Genomic DNA, 15,715 nt, shown 5'->3' with positions numbered 1-15,715 from the left:
GCCTTCACCTCCGGTCCTTTATAGTGGCAGGGTAGAGGGGTGTGTCTATAGTGTTGTTATTATACTGCCACACCAGCTCCCACACTTGTAATTCATCAGTTACGGTGGCAGTTTTATCCTCTATTTACAAGAGCTGTGATGCAAACGTAAACAAGCTGTAAACAAAAGCGCTCACACTTAAAATGACCTTGTACCTTCTGCGATGTTTACATTGAGTCTTATGTTCACTCTGTGCTCCACTTGCTCCCCCCTCATTCACATCCTCCTCCATCCCTCTCCTCCCTCAGTTCACTTGCTGCTGAGCAATTGTTCCAGAAATCGTTCTTTCATTTCCATCACCTGCAGGAAGCCCGCTGAGCCCAAAATAACCCCAATTCTCCTCCAGGCTTTTCTTTATCGCCTCATTTTTCCTGTGCCCTTTTCCCTTGAGTCAACCATGCCGTCACCATGTTTATTCCTGAAGTGTCCTTCGCTCACATCCACCTCCCCACATGTTTCAAAAACAACTGCTTGATCTTACAGCGCTTGTGTTTTGATTCATTCTGATATTACAGCATCCAGGACTGTTTATACTTCGTGTAGCCCACTTAAAAATTAACACAGAAACAAGAAGATACATACAGTAATATACAGTAATATATCTGTAGGAAGTTATCCAATATTTCTTTATCTTTTAATAATGCGGTAAATCTCTGGGAGCCAGTGGTGTTTTCTAACCTCTCCACCCTGTTTCACTCTTTTCTGTAATTCACCACTTCCTCTCCAGGGGCTATTGTGCACCTTTCCTGTTACTAACATCTGTGTTGTTTGATTTGTCAGAGTGGTCCCCTGAGTCATCATCAGCGCACGTGCATACAAGAGTGTTAACAGGCAAATTATCACGATTTCACATATGATTAATCATGGATTGCGCCACTTTGATCGTACACCTCCTGATGACAGCAGGGACTGCGTGCCAGAAGGAAGCACAGCCTGTTGAGAAAAAATCATCCCTGTGCACCTGCTGTGGCCTAGATTTGAGCCGCGAGTTCAAAAACATTTTTAGTGCACCTGACGCTAGAGAACTACACGAAATGTTGTCATTTAATAACTAAACGTCATTGAATAAGTCTCAAAGAAATGTATTTAATAACAGCTAATTTAATAATAGCCTCCAACCATTTGAAAACAGTTGTATCCCTTTATGAGGATCTGTTTATATGAGAGGCGCTATTACACATTATGCCTGTTAAAAGACATTAGATTCTATAAATATGCACATTTTCCACCACAGCATTAACCAGCAGAATATACAGTACTTCAATGGCCACAGTATTGAATTCTGATTATCTCATTACAATCTAACTCTGGCCTTTTTGTGGATATTACTTACCGTCACCTGAGCGTTCCAGACCATTAACCTCTGTCTGTTTCAGCAGTTTGTAATCCAGTAGCTCGTCTGTTGATTTGGACCACTTTCCCCTTTGGTCCTCACTTGCACCTGTGAGCCGTTACCGCCACCTTGACTCCGCCACTGCTCTTCCTTTCTTGGACCGCTTTCAATAGATACTGACCACTGACCACTGCAGACCAGGACTCCCTATAATTAAGCTGCCGTTTTGGAGATGATTTGCTACTACAATGTATGTGGTATCAGATCAAAGGGTGTTTTTTTTCCCTTAAGGCAGCTTGTTCAGGTCTAATTTGCTCATTGCTTCTGTTCAGGAACAGCAAAAGAACCACACTCCAGTCCAGTTGGTGGCTAAACATCTGTAGAGAGTTTAATAGAGTTTATAATGAGCTCTTGTGACCAGAGTCTACAGGCCTCTACTGAAATTATAAAGTGATTTCGTCAGATGACTAGGCAACACAAACATCTCGATTTTTTTTTGTTGATGTTGTACTTTTCACAGGTATAGCAGGTGCCCACAGATTTTATTCTGATTCATAGTTGGATTGAGCTAGTGTCTGGTTTTTACTAGGAACCACTATTTCAAGCTCTGACCTGAATTTACACGTGGGAACCAAATTTGTTCTCTGATTGCCACATAGCCCTGCTAGAGCTCGTAAAGCTGAAGGCTGGTGGATAAACAGTTCCAAAACAATAATATAGTAAGCCCAATTATAATAAAGTATTCTCTGGTCTAATAAGATAATTGTTGGCAAATACGGTTTAGTTAAAACATGTGATACACTTTTATTGACTTTTTATTAACATCAAAGTATCATAAAGTCTTACCCAGACTACGTAACAATAGATGTCTGTGGAGGTTTTCAGTCATCCAGGTCATGGTAATCCGAAAGGCGCTGAATAAAGGGAACTGGACTTGTAGAATTTTACTTGTAGAAGACGTTTTGCCACTTATCCGAGTAGCTTCTCAGAGAGAAATGTCTTCAAGAAATTCTACAAGTCCAGTTGTCTTTATTCAACACCTTTTGACTTGACAATGCATGTTTCCATACATTGAAAGATCTATTCCTTATGTACCTACCGCTATGCTAAAAAACACATACAAAATACACATACACACAGGTTGAGAATGAAAAAACAGAAAAAAGAAAAAGAAAAAATCAGTACCTTAACATAAAATAGATGTACTATAGCAGGACTCATATTATGGGAAAACTATACAAACAAACTCTAACACAAACACTGACAACCATTCTCTGTCCGAAAGGAAATCCTACTAAAGTGGATTGACCCTTCTACGCAGGGATCAGTTGTGTTTAGGCTACATGCAGTATATCATGTCCCAGGTGTTATTACATACAGTCATGATGTGTCAGGATGAGAAAGGCGTTTAGTTAAGGACTGCGTCAGTGACTTGTTTTCTTCCAGTAGTTTGAAAGTTCACTGAGGTTCACCTGTCTCTTGCAGCTCTGATTTGTTGATATCCGGCATCTAATTCATCAAGAAATAATTTGCACTTACTTCCAGGACTCCTCTGACTTTTCTCCCACTATGGCTGACGTAGTGCGTATCCTGTTGTTGTAGGCCAGCGGCCACCAGTCGTCCCCTTCAGCCTCCCGGGCCCGTTTCCTCCAGCCACTGGGCATAAGAGTGAGCATCCTGCCAGGAAAGCCTGTCATTCATTCACATATCATTGACTCATAGATTTTATCTGTCAGGTCAGGGCACTTGAGACACTTTGCAAGTGTGTGAACTTTTTAACCTTCCCAGTTCAATGAGTACGACAGGTGGTCAAGTAGGTAAAAATCTATATATAAAAAAAAAACTGTCAGTGGTTTCTGTAGATGCTATAGATGCTTTCCTCTGCTTCTTTTTAAAGTCCAGCTTAGCCAGTCCGCTTCTCCAGAGTGCTTATGCAACAGCTAAAGAACCATGATAAACAAAATCAAATGGTTATTTTAGTGTTTCCAGAGCCATTAACAGTGCGTTAAAGGCGAGCAGAGAGAGGGAGAGCTGCTGTACAGCGCAAGTCTGGAAAACCTGTTAAAGGTCAGAGGGTCAACACTGAGAGATATGAGCTTAGAGTCCATTAGTGGATTATAACCATAAACACTCCATGGCTCCTGCATCTCTCTCTTGGATTAAAGAGAGAGAGAGAGAGAGAGAGAGAGAGAGAGATTGGCCGCGTGCATGAAGGTGACTGGAAAGCAGCTGAATTGAACAAATTCAAAGGCAGACCACCGTACAGTGCACCAACGTGGAGTAGGAAACATTTGGCAGCAAGTCTGGTCTGGTCTGGTCTGGTCTTTAGCTTTGCTCACCTGTCGTATTTTACCTGGCTGATAGAGTGAACTGCACAAGGTAAGTGTAAGTAAACCATCTCTAATCTGTAATCTGCAGTCCGCGTGTTGTTCTTTTCCATATGGACGAGTGTGATGTCAAAAATATAGACTCGGTATCATGAGCTAGGAGACATTCATTAGCCACCAATTTAATGATGATGCTAAATATAGTTCAAATGTTTCATTCATCATTTCTGGCTTTAAAAGTCACATTTGTAGTTGTCGGTGAAGGTTCTCAGTATCCAGAAACAGAAAAGAAATACAACTGGACTTGTAGAGTTACTTGAAGATGTTTTGCCTCTTAGTAGCTTCTTCAGTTCTGGACGACTAGTCGTGTAAGTGTCTGGTCGTTAACAGACACTAGTCAAGCGACTTTCCTATTTAAGCTCCACACCAGCCCTTAAGAACTGAAGAAGCTACTCAGTCATGAAAGTTGGTCAACGTAAGGCCAAACACATTCTACACGTACTCTTTGTCTGCTCCGTCCTCCTTATTGTGTAACTTTGATTTTGTCATAGCTTTAATGACCCACGTCTGTGTGTGTGTGTGTGTGTGTGTGTGTGTGTGTGTGTGTGTGTGTGTGCAGTGAGCATGGACTTGGACGTGGAGGGGATTATCCACTGCATCAAGCAGGGAGATGAGGACGGTCTTCAGATACAGCTCCAAGAGTTCAACAAAGAGGTAACGCCACACAGAAGCACACGCCCTCAAACGTGATACAGTGCTGCTTGGGACATTTGTCATCTGGTCGTCGTTTTGTCTCCTTGCAGTACGCCCAGTGCTTCTTCTTTGATGCAGATGAGAGGGAGAAAAGGAAAGTAAGTGCCGCTGCGCCTGTTCACTGAGAAAGTGTACCGCCACGTCCCTGCCCGCCCAGTAAAGCGTCCTTAAAGCGTTAATCACCGTACACGTCCGTCTCAAGCACCCCTCCCCACGCCTGCCCCACAGCCTGTCTGTGATTAGTAATTCTGCTGTATCAGTTGTCCCTGATCCTCTCTCCTTGCCTACTCAGGCAGATTGAGTCCCGGCTGAGTGATTGAATAACCCGTGTACTCCTAACTGTCTGTGTCAGGAGAAACTCCTAAAAACGAGAGGTGTGTCCTTCTAAAGGCCTAACTTTAAGTCTTGTGAGTAATTCACAAACATTTTTAGTGCTAAAAGTATCTATTTAAGTAATTGTAACCTCATTTTAAGGTGCGTATTGATTTCATGTAGTGATTCAACATTATTATGATTATGATTTTTTAACCCCCGTCTAATTGAATCCAGACATTCCTTCATGATGATGATTATGTCTTCATTATTAGCTTTCACTCACAGACTGATGACGTATGAACCAGTCACTTACATCAACTCAACATACTGTAACCTACATTCAAAGGGTGCTTCCTTAAACTTGGGAGTTTTCTCATCTCATCAGTAAATTACTCAGCAGCTTTGGAAATGGAATAAGGAACTAGTTTGTTGTAACTTTCTGGAGAACTTCTAGTGACATTGTGTTCTCTCTTCCCGTTCATTGCTCGCTGAAAATGGATTGTCTGCGGTTTAAAGCAAAAAAAGCTCGAAGAGGTACAGTGATGCCACATTTTAGAAACAATATTGCTTTTGTTGTGCAAGGAATAATTGTTGCGTTCATTCTTTGCACTGCTGCACCAGTTCAAGAAGAATAAAGTGAGGGACTACGCGGACTCTGACTCCGACATCGACGAGTTTGACCAGGAGGACCGAGGCCTCATCCTCAGACAGGTGCCTGGCGCTGATGTCGCTCTCTGCTCACCTCAAGTTCACGTCACAAAATCCTTGAAGCTAAATTTATGTGAATGATTCTTTGTCCTCAGAATCTAGCTGTTGTTCTCGTGAGGTTCATAAGAACAGAAGTCAAATGCCGTCTGCTGAAAGTGGCTCTGCGCTCCCTGAGGATCCTGTCCAGGGACAAGAAGGTCCTGGGCCCCCTGGTGACCGACAGCGCCCTCGTGACTCTGGCCAAACTGGCCGGGTTGACGACGGGCGACGACACCGACGAACCCAACGACCCGGACTCCGATTTCTACGACAACATCATTGTTTCTCTTGCCGAGGTCAAAGCGCGGCAGGGTCGCACTGACGAGGACGAAGATGACGCTGATGTCGCTGACCTGAATATGGAGTGCCCCAACTTTGACGAGGATGCCATCAGCAACACCAACAGCGGAGATCTGGACAGCATCAGCTGGGCTGGTAGCCACAGGACCAGCATCAACGAAATGCACAGAGGCGGCCTCCATTACAAGGTGCTGGAGCGAGGGCGGAAGGACCGCAGAGAGAGCAAGATTGATGGGGTGGAAGAAGAGGAGGAGGAGGGGGAGTCAGCAGAGGAGGCACAGAGGAAAGAGGCCATGAAGGTGTTGTGTAACGTCGTCTACAACAGCACCTGGGCACAGGAGAGGTTCAGTGCTCTGAGGTGGGCTTCCTCACATGACATTCACTGAAGTATGTTGTAGTGTAAACACTCAGAAAGCAGAGACATGTCCCACAAACTGTTTGCTAATCGTGCACATATGTGCACCTCTCCCTGAACAAGTTCATGCCCGTTTTGTGAGCCCGGCTGAAGGTTATTAAATCCAAACCGGCAAAGGAATGTCACACAGCGGGACAAAACTGTGCACCTGCGTGTCAGGGACAGTTTAATTCCCATTTAATGTACCATGCACTTTGCATTTGCCTTGCCCTTTGCAACGTCTTTCTGGACAGCTGACCTCTTACTATTTTTTCCACCAGGCTGATGTGTGGTCTCACAGAGCGTCTGTCGTCTGGTGTCAGCTGCACGTCTCCCTCCAGTGTTCATTTCTATGAACTACGTCTCATGTTCCTTGTTACTGCACTACGGCCAGAGCTCAGCAATCAGCTCAGACAGGTAACATAACTTCACTTAACACAGATTCACTTCTATCGTATTGTGGTAGCCATCGCCCACATACTATGTCTCCCTTTGCCTCTCATATCAAATCCTTATCTTTTTTTTTCTACCAGGAGGGAGGAGTGTCGATCTTCACTGCAGCCTTGGAGAGCTGCCTGGGGGTCCAGTGGAAGGACCAGTATGAGTGCGTTCTGGACCCAGCCGCATCCCCCATCTCTCTGGAAGACTCTCAGCGCATCATAGAGATCCTCAAAATCCTCTTCACCATCACCTACAGCACCCACAGGCAGGAGCCAAGTGAGGTGAGTGAATATGAGGGTGTAATAAACCAGCCAGTCTTTAAGTGCAATAGAAAACCCAAGGGGAATACTTCTGCGCTGGATAGACGCAGCAAGTTTGACTGCTAGTCACTATGATCAGCAGAGCTAAGAATTCACTATTTTCGAAGGCAATACAAAGCTGACATGTAATAAAGAACAGATCGAATATAAACCTACAAAATCTTCACTTATTCATTTACTTATCGTTATCCCGTGTTCTTCTCCTTCAGGAGGATGCGGCTCTGTACCGACACCTGGTGGCGATATTGCGTCTCTGCCTGATGAGGAAGTGTGTGCTGCCGGAGGACACTGATGTGCTGCAGGGGTGAGCATGAAGTGAAGTTTGACACACATGCACCGTCCATAACAAAGGTGTAGGTGTATTTATTAGTAGTCATTGAAATTTCTATATGTCGTCTGAATGTGTCGCTTACTCTTTCTGCATTTGCTTTTACTTTCATCCTGCTGTCTGGACACTCACTCTCCTTCTGTAATTCTCTCTCAGCCACACAGTCAACCTGCTGTCAGCGCTGCCTCTCCAGTGTCTTGACGTGCTGCTCATGGTGCCTCTGACGCCAGACTGCAAGCAGTGTCAGGGAGTCAACATGGACTGTGTCCACATCCTGCTGATGTTCATGGAGAGACGCCTGGACTTGGTGAGGGGCACAATATAATGAAGAGAATGAGGGTGGCGTTTTGAGCAACGCTTTAAAGCTTATAAAGAGTTTGCCATTAAAAACATTTTAAAGACAGACAGCATACCGTAATACTCAGAGAAAGGAACTCATTGTTTGTGTGTGTTTTTATTTTTTAGGGAGAAAAACTCAAAGAGAAGCTGACGCCAATCCTCAATCTGCTGACCGAGAGCTGCAGGGCCAACAGAGAAACACGCAGCTACATCAGGAAACATGTATTACATCCCAAATATAGTATTCTGGATTACACTAAAGAGCAAACACATTGTGATCAAGGTCCCTTGTAAGGTCCCCCTGATCATGACTCATCAGAGGGACCTTACAAACCTTACCTGTTCTTATCTACAAGTGTAAATGCTTCATAAAAACCAGAATTACACGTACATTACTCGCTTCATCTGTAACCGGTGAAGTTCTGCTCGTCCGTGTGTGTTTGCAGCCGGCGTTCTTCTTTCACATTAAAGACAAACAACCATTTATCCCCTCCATTAGATCCTCCCCCCCCTGAGAGACGTGTCACACAGGCCGGAGGAAGGCAGCACGGTGAAGAATCGTCTTGTTCGCCTCATGACTCACCTGGACACAGATCTCAAACACTGCGCCGCCGACCTCATCTTTGTCCTCTGCAAGGAAAACGGTGCGTGTGCCAGTGGTGACAGTAAAGAACAGTTTAGTCTCAAAAATCACACATTGTACCTGCACCTGATTGAAATTACCAGAGGAGGTTCTTTTTAAAAGAAAAAGTTTCAAGTAAAAAAGATATAAGGAAGGGAATGCCAACGAATATCTATAATATGTATTCAACGTTAACACTTTTCACAGCAGCTTTTTACACCTCTGCCTTTATTTATATATCTTAGACAGCGCATGTCTGATTAAAAATAATCAAACAAATCTTGTTATAATGTCATAATAATATAACCTTTTTATTTCTTTTTCCAGTGAGACGTTTTGTCAAGTACACAGGTTACGGTAATGCGGCGGGTCTGCTGGCCACCAGGGGTCTGCTGGGGGGCCAAGGCTCCTACTCTCAAGCCCAGTACTCCAGCGACTCCGATTCAGACACCGAGGAGTACCGACAGGTCAAAGACCGCATCAACCCGGTCACGGGGCGGGTGGAGGCCGAGCAGCCGAACCCCATGGAGGGCATGACGGAGGAGGAGAAGGAGGAGGAGGCTAAGAGGCTGATCATGCTCTTCAGCAAGCTGTCCAGGTCGGCAACATGACACTGTCTGGTTTCACTCTCATTAGAACTGCTTGTATGAACGTGTGGTTATTCATTACCGGGATGAAAACAGTGCTTCTAAACATTTGTCACAACGGCCGTGTTTTACAGAGAAAACATCATCCAGCCGATGTCAGTGGATGCAGAGGGGAAGCTCGTTCCAATGTCCCTCACCCAGGAAACGAAATCAGAGTCAGAGAACGACGAGGAAGAAGAAGAAGGAGAGATGAACTGAGACTCTTCACATCAATTCACTTTATTGTTTGTTTGATTTTTGTAAATATCCAGTTTCTAAAGTTGTTCAGTGCATAAATATTGACATGGATGACATGGAAAGTAAAGGATGACGTTCTCATTTAGAGGCAGCCAGAGATCCTGACAGTGAATAACCCAAGAAACCATGTAAAATTTTGTATTCTTTCAATTCAGGATAATAACGTAGAGCAGCTATGAGGTCACTCTGGTTTTAATTCTGTGTGTGCAGTAGATCTAGTAGAAGGAACTAGATTAGTGGTGATGACGTTTATCGTAAATGTTTTAATAAAGTCGTGTTTGTTCCATGGTGGTGCGTGTGTAAATGTTTTATTCAGTCAGAGTGTGGCTTCAGAGAAAATTCCAAGTAGGCCACATCTGCCATAAACCAAGAGGAGCTAAACATCCGCACAGGTTCAGTGCTTCATTCTGTGAAGTTCTTCAGTCGGTGTTGTGTTGCAGTACCTAACATGTGCTCAGGTGTACAGTGTACTGAATGTTATGCTAAAACTGTCTCATGTTTCACAAGATCTTCACAGGATATTCAGCAGAACGACTGACAGTTCCTCTGCTGTTTTAATGGAAAATACATCCAACACCCAAGTATAAAAAACTGCACTTCCTCAAATGGCCACTTGAGGCTGACTCAGAAAAAAGGGAGAATCCCCATAGACCTGCATGTTAAAACGTGAACAGTAGGCACAAACGTGTTTACAGTCTGTCACAGTGATTTATTTGGCAGGGTGTTGTTATATTGTTTCTTGAAAGGAATGTTCACTGATGTTACACTGTCCCTGCTTAAATAAATAAATTAAAATGGTTTCCAGTAAACATATAAACATGCAATTCATGGGGACCTTCATTTTTCAGAAACATCATTCAATAACATTTAACACCTCTCCTATCCATGTGTTTGTTTCTTTGTGTAGTACCTGTCAATCCAGCTCCAGCTCCAACTCCATGTTTACTGCACTAATTATTATTGCATGATCAGTTTGGAAAAGGATCAAGACCTAAACCTACGTGATGCTTTGAGATGTTCTTGTCAAAATTAGGGGTAAGTAATGACTTTCTCCGGACACACCAAAGCGCGTCAGCACAACTCCATCATCTCTTCGAGGGACATCTGCAGCTCTACAGACTGCAGGGAGGAGGCGCCGCCCCCGACAGCCATATTCTTCAGCAGCTCCATTGAAGTCAGAACAACCTGAGACAAGAAAAAAAAAAAAAAAAAAAAAAAAAAAAACAGGGAGCACAAGTCAGACACAATGACAAGAATGACAAGAGCGCGATGACAGGAGCCAAGGATTGTGAGAGAGAGCCCGGACAATGAGACGTGTCAAGTTGGTTTCTTTTAGTGTGAGCTTTTCACTTCTCAGCTTGAAGCACAAACCCCTTTAACACCTGAAGGATCAGCTGTCAGCGCTGGCATTCAGGCTTTGTTCCCTCGGTGCTATTAATCAATACTGAGACAAAATTGCCTCTTGAAAGTTGCCGCTGGGTACAGCTCCCTTGAGTGGGCAATTTGATCACTCATGAAATTTAATAGAAGTTTACGCAGCACTGAAATACTGCTTCTAGGTGTGTGACAGCGCAACACGCGTTTGTGTGTCTTTAATAATTTAAAAGTTCTCTCACCTCCACTGTGATGAGCTTCTTCTCCCAAGGTTTGCCGCTCGGGTCAGGCCACTTCTCCCCGAGACAGAAGAAGAGGGAGCAGGGAGGGCACTCTCTCCCCTCAATGAAGTCCAATATTCCTGCGCGGAAACGACCATCAATCTCCTCACCGAGCCAAAATGCAAGGCACTATGCACGCTAACAAAGAAGCGTGTAATAACTGTTAGTTTCACCCACCTCTCAGGAAGTTCTTGAACAGAAAGAGCGGTTGAGGCTGCAGCTTGGAAATCTCTTGGGCCTGCGTGCTCCGGTCAAAGCGGTCAAAGCTCCAGAAAGCTTTGGTTTCCCCCAGTCGCTGGCCGTAGACCACGGGCCCCGACACGCCGACCTCCAAGCCGGCGCCCAGCTTCTCCAGGATCCGTTGGGTCAGGTTGCCTTGGATCTGATCCAGCATGGCACCGGGACTTGGCAGGGAAACGAGGGAGAGGCCAGACTCTGGATCTACAACGGACCCGACGAGCTCGGGCCTGATGCGAAGAGGACATTTTTCAGTTGAATAGAAAGTTTTTTACCATTGGCAGTACCACAAGAGCATTACTCGCTTAGCCTAGCATTAAGACTGGGAAAAGTAAGCCAGCCTGGTTCTTTTAAGCTTTTTCTACAGATAGAACACAATGAGATGAAACATGGTAGATAGATTTTATAACCATCACAGAGACCTGGTTAATTGTCTGTCTCCAACTACATATTTACAGTGTATGAGAACTGATATTAAATAATTGCAGATTATGATGTATTTAACAGCCTTATTAAAATTGTATTTATTTATTTGTTTGATCTGGTGTTTAACTGGGAATGTTGAGCGTGTGAGCTTTATTCTGATGTTACCTGTAGACTAAGCGGACTCCAGCCTCGTTCTCAACCAGCTGCTCAGACACCTTCACTCCTCTGTAGTACACTGTTATCCTGAACTGAGTCCCTGAGGAATCGGAGAAGGGAGAAGAGCGTAAGACGTGAGATGAGTTTTAGAGGCCTTTACTGACTGATGTCATAATAACATTGTAGAACGTGTTGTATTTAACGCTCGATTTGAACCCTTTGTGTATGAATCACCCATTCAGTTGTCACAGCATGACGAACCCCCCAACTTACTGAAATGGTCTCCATCTCTGGTCTTGTTCACTGTATCTAGGAACCGTGCTGCCAACTGCTCATTGCAGGCCCCTCCCACAGCTCCCCCCATTGGACGTGCCGGTTGCTCAGGCAACCCAGTTTCCCCGGCTGCACCGCCAAACGTTACTGGATGCTGCTGTTGCCCAGGCAACGCTGGTGGGCCAATCACGACCTGATTCTGGAGCTGCTGTTGCTCGGGAGTAGGCTCAAAGCCTGCGGTGCCCTCTGTGGAAAAGTTGGAGAAATTGAGAAACAGTTTTGAGGAAAGTAGCTCGGATTTTCTGCACGCGCTGCGGCAGTGAGCGGGAAAAGGGGAGCAGCGCCGACGGGTTTACCTTCAGGGCCGATGCTGAGGTCCTTCAGACACTGCTGGAGGATATCGTGGTTGGCTGTGTGTCCTGCTGGCAGATATCGAGGAGATCAGCGACACTCAGGCGGTTAGCGGTTGTTCAAGACACAAAACTCAGGCCAGCTGTTCCTTCATTTAAAATAAATCCCTCACCTGAAAACATAGATTCTTCCGGAAGGTAGAGGCAGCCGTCAAAGTGTGCAGCGCCGTGGCTCTGAGGAATCACAGATACACGTCTTCATAGGCAGTCCTCACACAACATTTGAACAGCATTTTCATTTTACTTTCACACAGTCGCAGCCACTTACTTCTTGTATGGGAAGGCCATAATCCTCAAGAACATCGATGTCGTCTTGATCCTGGGATCCAGCAGAAGAACTGGCTTTATGGGTGAAAGCAAAAAAAACGTCTTCTTACTTTCATTCGAGCATTTATTCTCCTCACATTACTTGCTTTCATTTTATAACTCTCCTTTGCAACTTTCGGCTCGAGTGGCCTGCACCTGTGTGTCTAGCCTCGTCAAGTCTCATTTTAAATCAATGCATAACACACACGTGAGTGTGGTGGTTGCAGTCCAGTATGGAAAGCCCCTTGACATGAATAGGAGCATAAATCACCCGACCCAAGAGGATGCGCAAGGTGAATAACACTAATTAATTTTCTGTGAACACTACAAAATAAAAGTAAACGCCTGTGTTTGGATTGGAAGGAATAAAGAAATCTTTTATATATATATTATATTATATATATATATTTTTTTTTGCAAATTTGTATTGTTTAGTTTAGTATAGTTGGATCTATACCTCCTGATGATGACTCATCTGGCCAGTGAAACACTTTGTGGGGGTTGGCAGAGTCGTTCTTGTTGTCCTCCACCAGTTTGAAGCCTTTAACTCGCAGGGCGCTCCTGAAGTTCCTCTTCCAGACTGAGGGGTCTCCATGAGCCCGGCCGCTGCCACTCACCTCCGCCCAGGCCTACAAGGGAGATAAACACCGACAGGAGGAAGGTGAATGAACAGGCTAAGGCAAAACACAATGGACTCTCCACATGGTGAAGAACAACGGACGTGTAATCGTGTAATTGACGACTATAAATTACCTTAAAGATGAGAATGTCAAAGTCAGAGGAGTCCGTTCTCAAGCCGTGTTTCCACGGGATGGAAAACTCTGTTCGCTCCTGGTTCGTCCATGCGACGCCGGGATATATTCCGCTGTCAATCTTGGCCCGCAGCCATGGGATGAGCAGTGGTTTCGGATTAGACATTTCTACAGGAAGAATAAATAATAATAACAAAAAAATTAGTGAAATCAAATCTCCATGTAGATTCTCTGGTAAATGCAAAGTGCTTTGCTCTGGTGGCATACATTTGGCTCATACATCTTGGTTACATTTATTTGGTGTGTCTAAATATAAACAACTAGCAAGTTAAGTAAAGTTCTGTCACAATAATTACTTAAATGTATTAATGTTTTCATCTCATCTATTTTATGCATATATGTTCAATGCCGGTATTTGATCTGTAGATGGCGCTATTTAGTCACTTTGCAACTCAGGTCTTTCAGAATAATATGCAATCTATAAATATTTATATTTAGTTGTAGTTTTACTTTAATACAAAATGATACTAAATGATACTAATAAAGAATATGTAAACCACATTCAGAGTCGTCGATAATATTGCGTTTTGAACGCTAGTTCATCCTCATCATTCATTTATTAATATTTACCACTGTAAGAGTGTTTTAGGTAAGGGTTTTATTTTTCTGTATTTTCTTAGTTTTGAACGTCTGTCATCACATTTACCTGCCAACTCTTTCATAATAACAGAAATTACCAAAGCATTTGTTACAGCTCCCCCACGGAGTCGCAGGAACATCAAAACACAATTTTATCGAAAACACCGAACTTGAATGAAAGCTTCACTCTACGTTTATGCTTCAACGGCATCGTTTACCTATACAACTGTAAAATATAATTGTGCTGAGTTTGTTAAAGTTAAAGTAAAATCGGTCAAAGCACCTTAAAAGCTCTGTTAAAAACTATCCCAACTTACCTGCTGTGACGAGGTGTGGGGAGCTCAAGTCGCTTTTCGGTTTTCAGAAACCAGAAATATTGCTGTAAGCAAGAGCTGAACACCTGAGATTTCTCTAGCACCCTGCCCCGGCTGCAGATGCCTTATATACGGACACATTAGTGCTCGTAGAGAGTTGTTCTCGGGAAACTCCGGGTCGTCAGTTTCGTTTTCCAAATTTGACGTCAGGGAGGTGTAATGCCAGTCGAGGCCGCCAGGGGGAGGTCAACACACACACTGACACTACTATACTTCTGAGGACCGTCATAGACATAATACGATGAAGACACTAATTTCAAACATTTAAAACCCCCTATAAATGAACAATAATGTGTTCCTTATTGTGAAAAGTAATGCGTACTTTCTTTAAAATTAAATTAAAAGATTATCTTATCTTATCTTATCTTATCTTATCTTATCTTATCTTATCTTATCTTATCTTATCTTAAACTGGTGTGATTCCTTAAAGCACATTCTCCCACTTCACTGAAAAATCAAGTTTTGCCTGAAATTGTTGTTTTGCCTGAGAACACTCAAAATTGAAAACTAAAAGTTACTTCATTATGTACACTGGTGAAAATAAATCATCCTTAAAATCAATACCTTCTTCCTTTTTTTTTAAGCTTCATGAAGATTATGGTATTTTGTGTTTGTTAAAAGTATAACTGAGAGAGCTGTCGACCCATCTGTGGTGGCTTGTTGACTTGCACTGTGTTAGACTGACATGCACTTCTGTTACTTTAATAACCCCATTGTAGTCGGTGGGCTGAGCTAAATAACAGAAACAGTTCAGTGTTTCGTTCAATACATTTTAACAGCGCCACTAAAGGCAGCCTCCACAGCTGTCCAGTGGAATTATTACATTTCTTGCACTGTTTCAGCATAAGTTGAAGAGGGATTGTTATACATTTTCACCCATGTACCTAACGTTTTGGACAAGGAGTGTTGGTGTGTCACTTAAGAGTGATAGTGGCATCTGTGAGAATGGAATTTAATTCAGTCAAATACTTTGATCTAAAACTGTTTTACAGATATCTGTCTTTTTACTAGTGTACCTAATGTTTTGGCATGGAGTGTATATTATAGTCCACGCATAAGCAGTTTTATTAAAAGGGTGTGTGTGGTTATATTCCCTCATAAAATGACATCTCATCATCCAGCCTCATTATTCTACTAGACTGAGTGGGCGGAGCTAAGACTCAAACTCGTTTTTTTCCCCTTATGCTACACGAAAGTACACATCACTGTGGCCAAACAAAGAGACGGTTGGCATGGGCGAAGCGGTTTGGAAAGCGAAACGCCACACCTGCAATCACAGCTCACAGAGGTGCCGCCAAAGAAATCTAAATGAAGGTGTTCGAGATTGACGCTTCAACTCTATGAA

At 43.6% G+C, this 15,715-nt stretch overlaps 2 protein-coding genes across 4 annotated transcripts; one reads left to right on the top strand and one right to left on the bottom strand.

Annotated features, from left to right (window-relative positions):
* The first annotated feature begins 3,536 nt into the window (after positions 1 to 3,536).
* On the top strand, positions 3,537 to 9,430 carry si:dkey-94f20.4 (synembryn-A). Of its 2 annotated transcripts, none has more exons than XM_047608893.1 (14): positions 3,537 to 3,751; positions 4,319 to 4,413; positions 4,503 to 4,550; positions 5,284 to 5,301; positions 5,389 to 5,478; positions 5,571 to 6,172; positions 6,490 to 6,625; positions 6,742 to 6,930; positions 7,179 to 7,273; positions 7,454 to 7,604; positions 7,763 to 7,858; positions 8,136 to 8,280; positions 8,586 to 8,856; positions 8,980 to 9,430. In XM_047608893.1, exons 2-14 carry the CDS (start codon positions 4,324 to 4,326, stop codon positions 9,101 to 9,103), a joined length of 2,055 nt encoding a protein of 684 aa, XP_047464849.1. In that variant the 5' UTR covers positions 3,537 to 3,751; positions 4,319 to 4,323; the 3' UTR covers positions 9,104 to 9,430. The 2 variants fall into 2 exon arrangements, with proteins under 2 accessions (XP_047464849.1, XP_047464850.1); XM_047608894.1 differs by having other exon boundaries at positions 3,537 to 3,757.
* On the bottom strand, positions 9,109 to 14,486 carry irf3 (interferon regulatory factor 3). 2 transcript variants are annotated; one of them, XM_047608896.1, is made up of 11 exons: positions 14,314 to 14,486; positions 13,359 to 13,525; positions 13,063 to 13,234; positions 12,568 to 12,641; positions 12,413 to 12,473; positions 12,246 to 12,311; positions 11,890 to 12,135; positions 11,626 to 11,716; positions 10,975 to 11,264; positions 10,759 to 10,877; positions 9,109 to 10,327 (listed from the first exon to the last, which is right to left on the bottom strand). In XM_047608896.1, exons 2-11 carry the CDS (start codon positions 13,521 to 13,523, stop codon positions 10,214 to 10,216), a joined length of 1,398 nt encoding a protein of 465 aa, XP_047464852.1. In that variant the 5' UTR covers positions 13,524 to 13,525; positions 14,314 to 14,486; the 3' UTR covers positions 9,109 to 10,213. The 2 variants fall into 2 exon arrangements, with proteins under 2 accessions (XP_047464852.1, XP_047464853.1); XM_047608897.1 differs by having other exon boundaries at positions 12,246 to 12,308.
* Positions 14,487 to 15,715: the final 1,229 nt, after the last annotated feature.

This window comes from Mugil cephalus, chromosome 16, assembly GCF_022458985.1.
Source record: "Mugil cephalus isolate CIBA_MC_2020 chromosome 16, CIBA_Mcephalus_1.1, whole genome shotgun sequence".
Lineage (NCBI taxonomy): Eukaryota > Metazoa > Chordata > Actinopteri > Mugiliformes > Mugilidae > Mugil > Mugil cephalus.
Note: the sequence above shows the minus strand (reverse complement) of the source record. Positions and strands in the feature narration are given on the sequence as shown.

What these genes read in the sequence shown, in the direction of transcription:
- si:dkey-94f20.4 (XM_047608893.1), top strand. Translation starts at nt 4,324, where the DNA reads ATGGACTTGGACGTGGAGGGGATTATCCACTGCATCAAGCAGGGAGAT. An exon ending in GAGGCCTCATCCTCAGACAG is followed by an intron (nt 5,479 to 5,570) that starts GTGCCTGGCGCT and finishes CTTTGTCCTCAG; the next exon opens with AATCTAGCTGTTGTTCTCGT. An exon ending in GCAGCTACATCAGGAAACAT is followed by an intron (nt 7,859 to 8,135) that starts GTATTACATCCC and finishes CCCCTCCATTAG; the next exon opens with ATCCTCCCCCCCCTGAGAGA.
- irf3 (XM_047608896.1), bottom strand. Translation starts at nt 13,523, where the DNA reads ATGTCTAATCCGAAACCACTGCTCATCCCATGGCTGCGGGCCAAGATT. An exon ending in CAGAGATGGAGACCATTTCA is followed by an intron (nt 11,717 to 11,889) that starts GTAAGTTGGGGG and finishes CCGATTCCTCAG; the next exon opens with GGACTCAGTTCAGGATAACA. An exon ending in GGAGTCCGCTTAGTCTACAG is followed by an intron (nt 11,265 to 11,625) that starts GTAACATCAGAA and finishes TCTTCGCATCAG; the next exon opens with GCCCGAGCTCGTCGGGTCCG.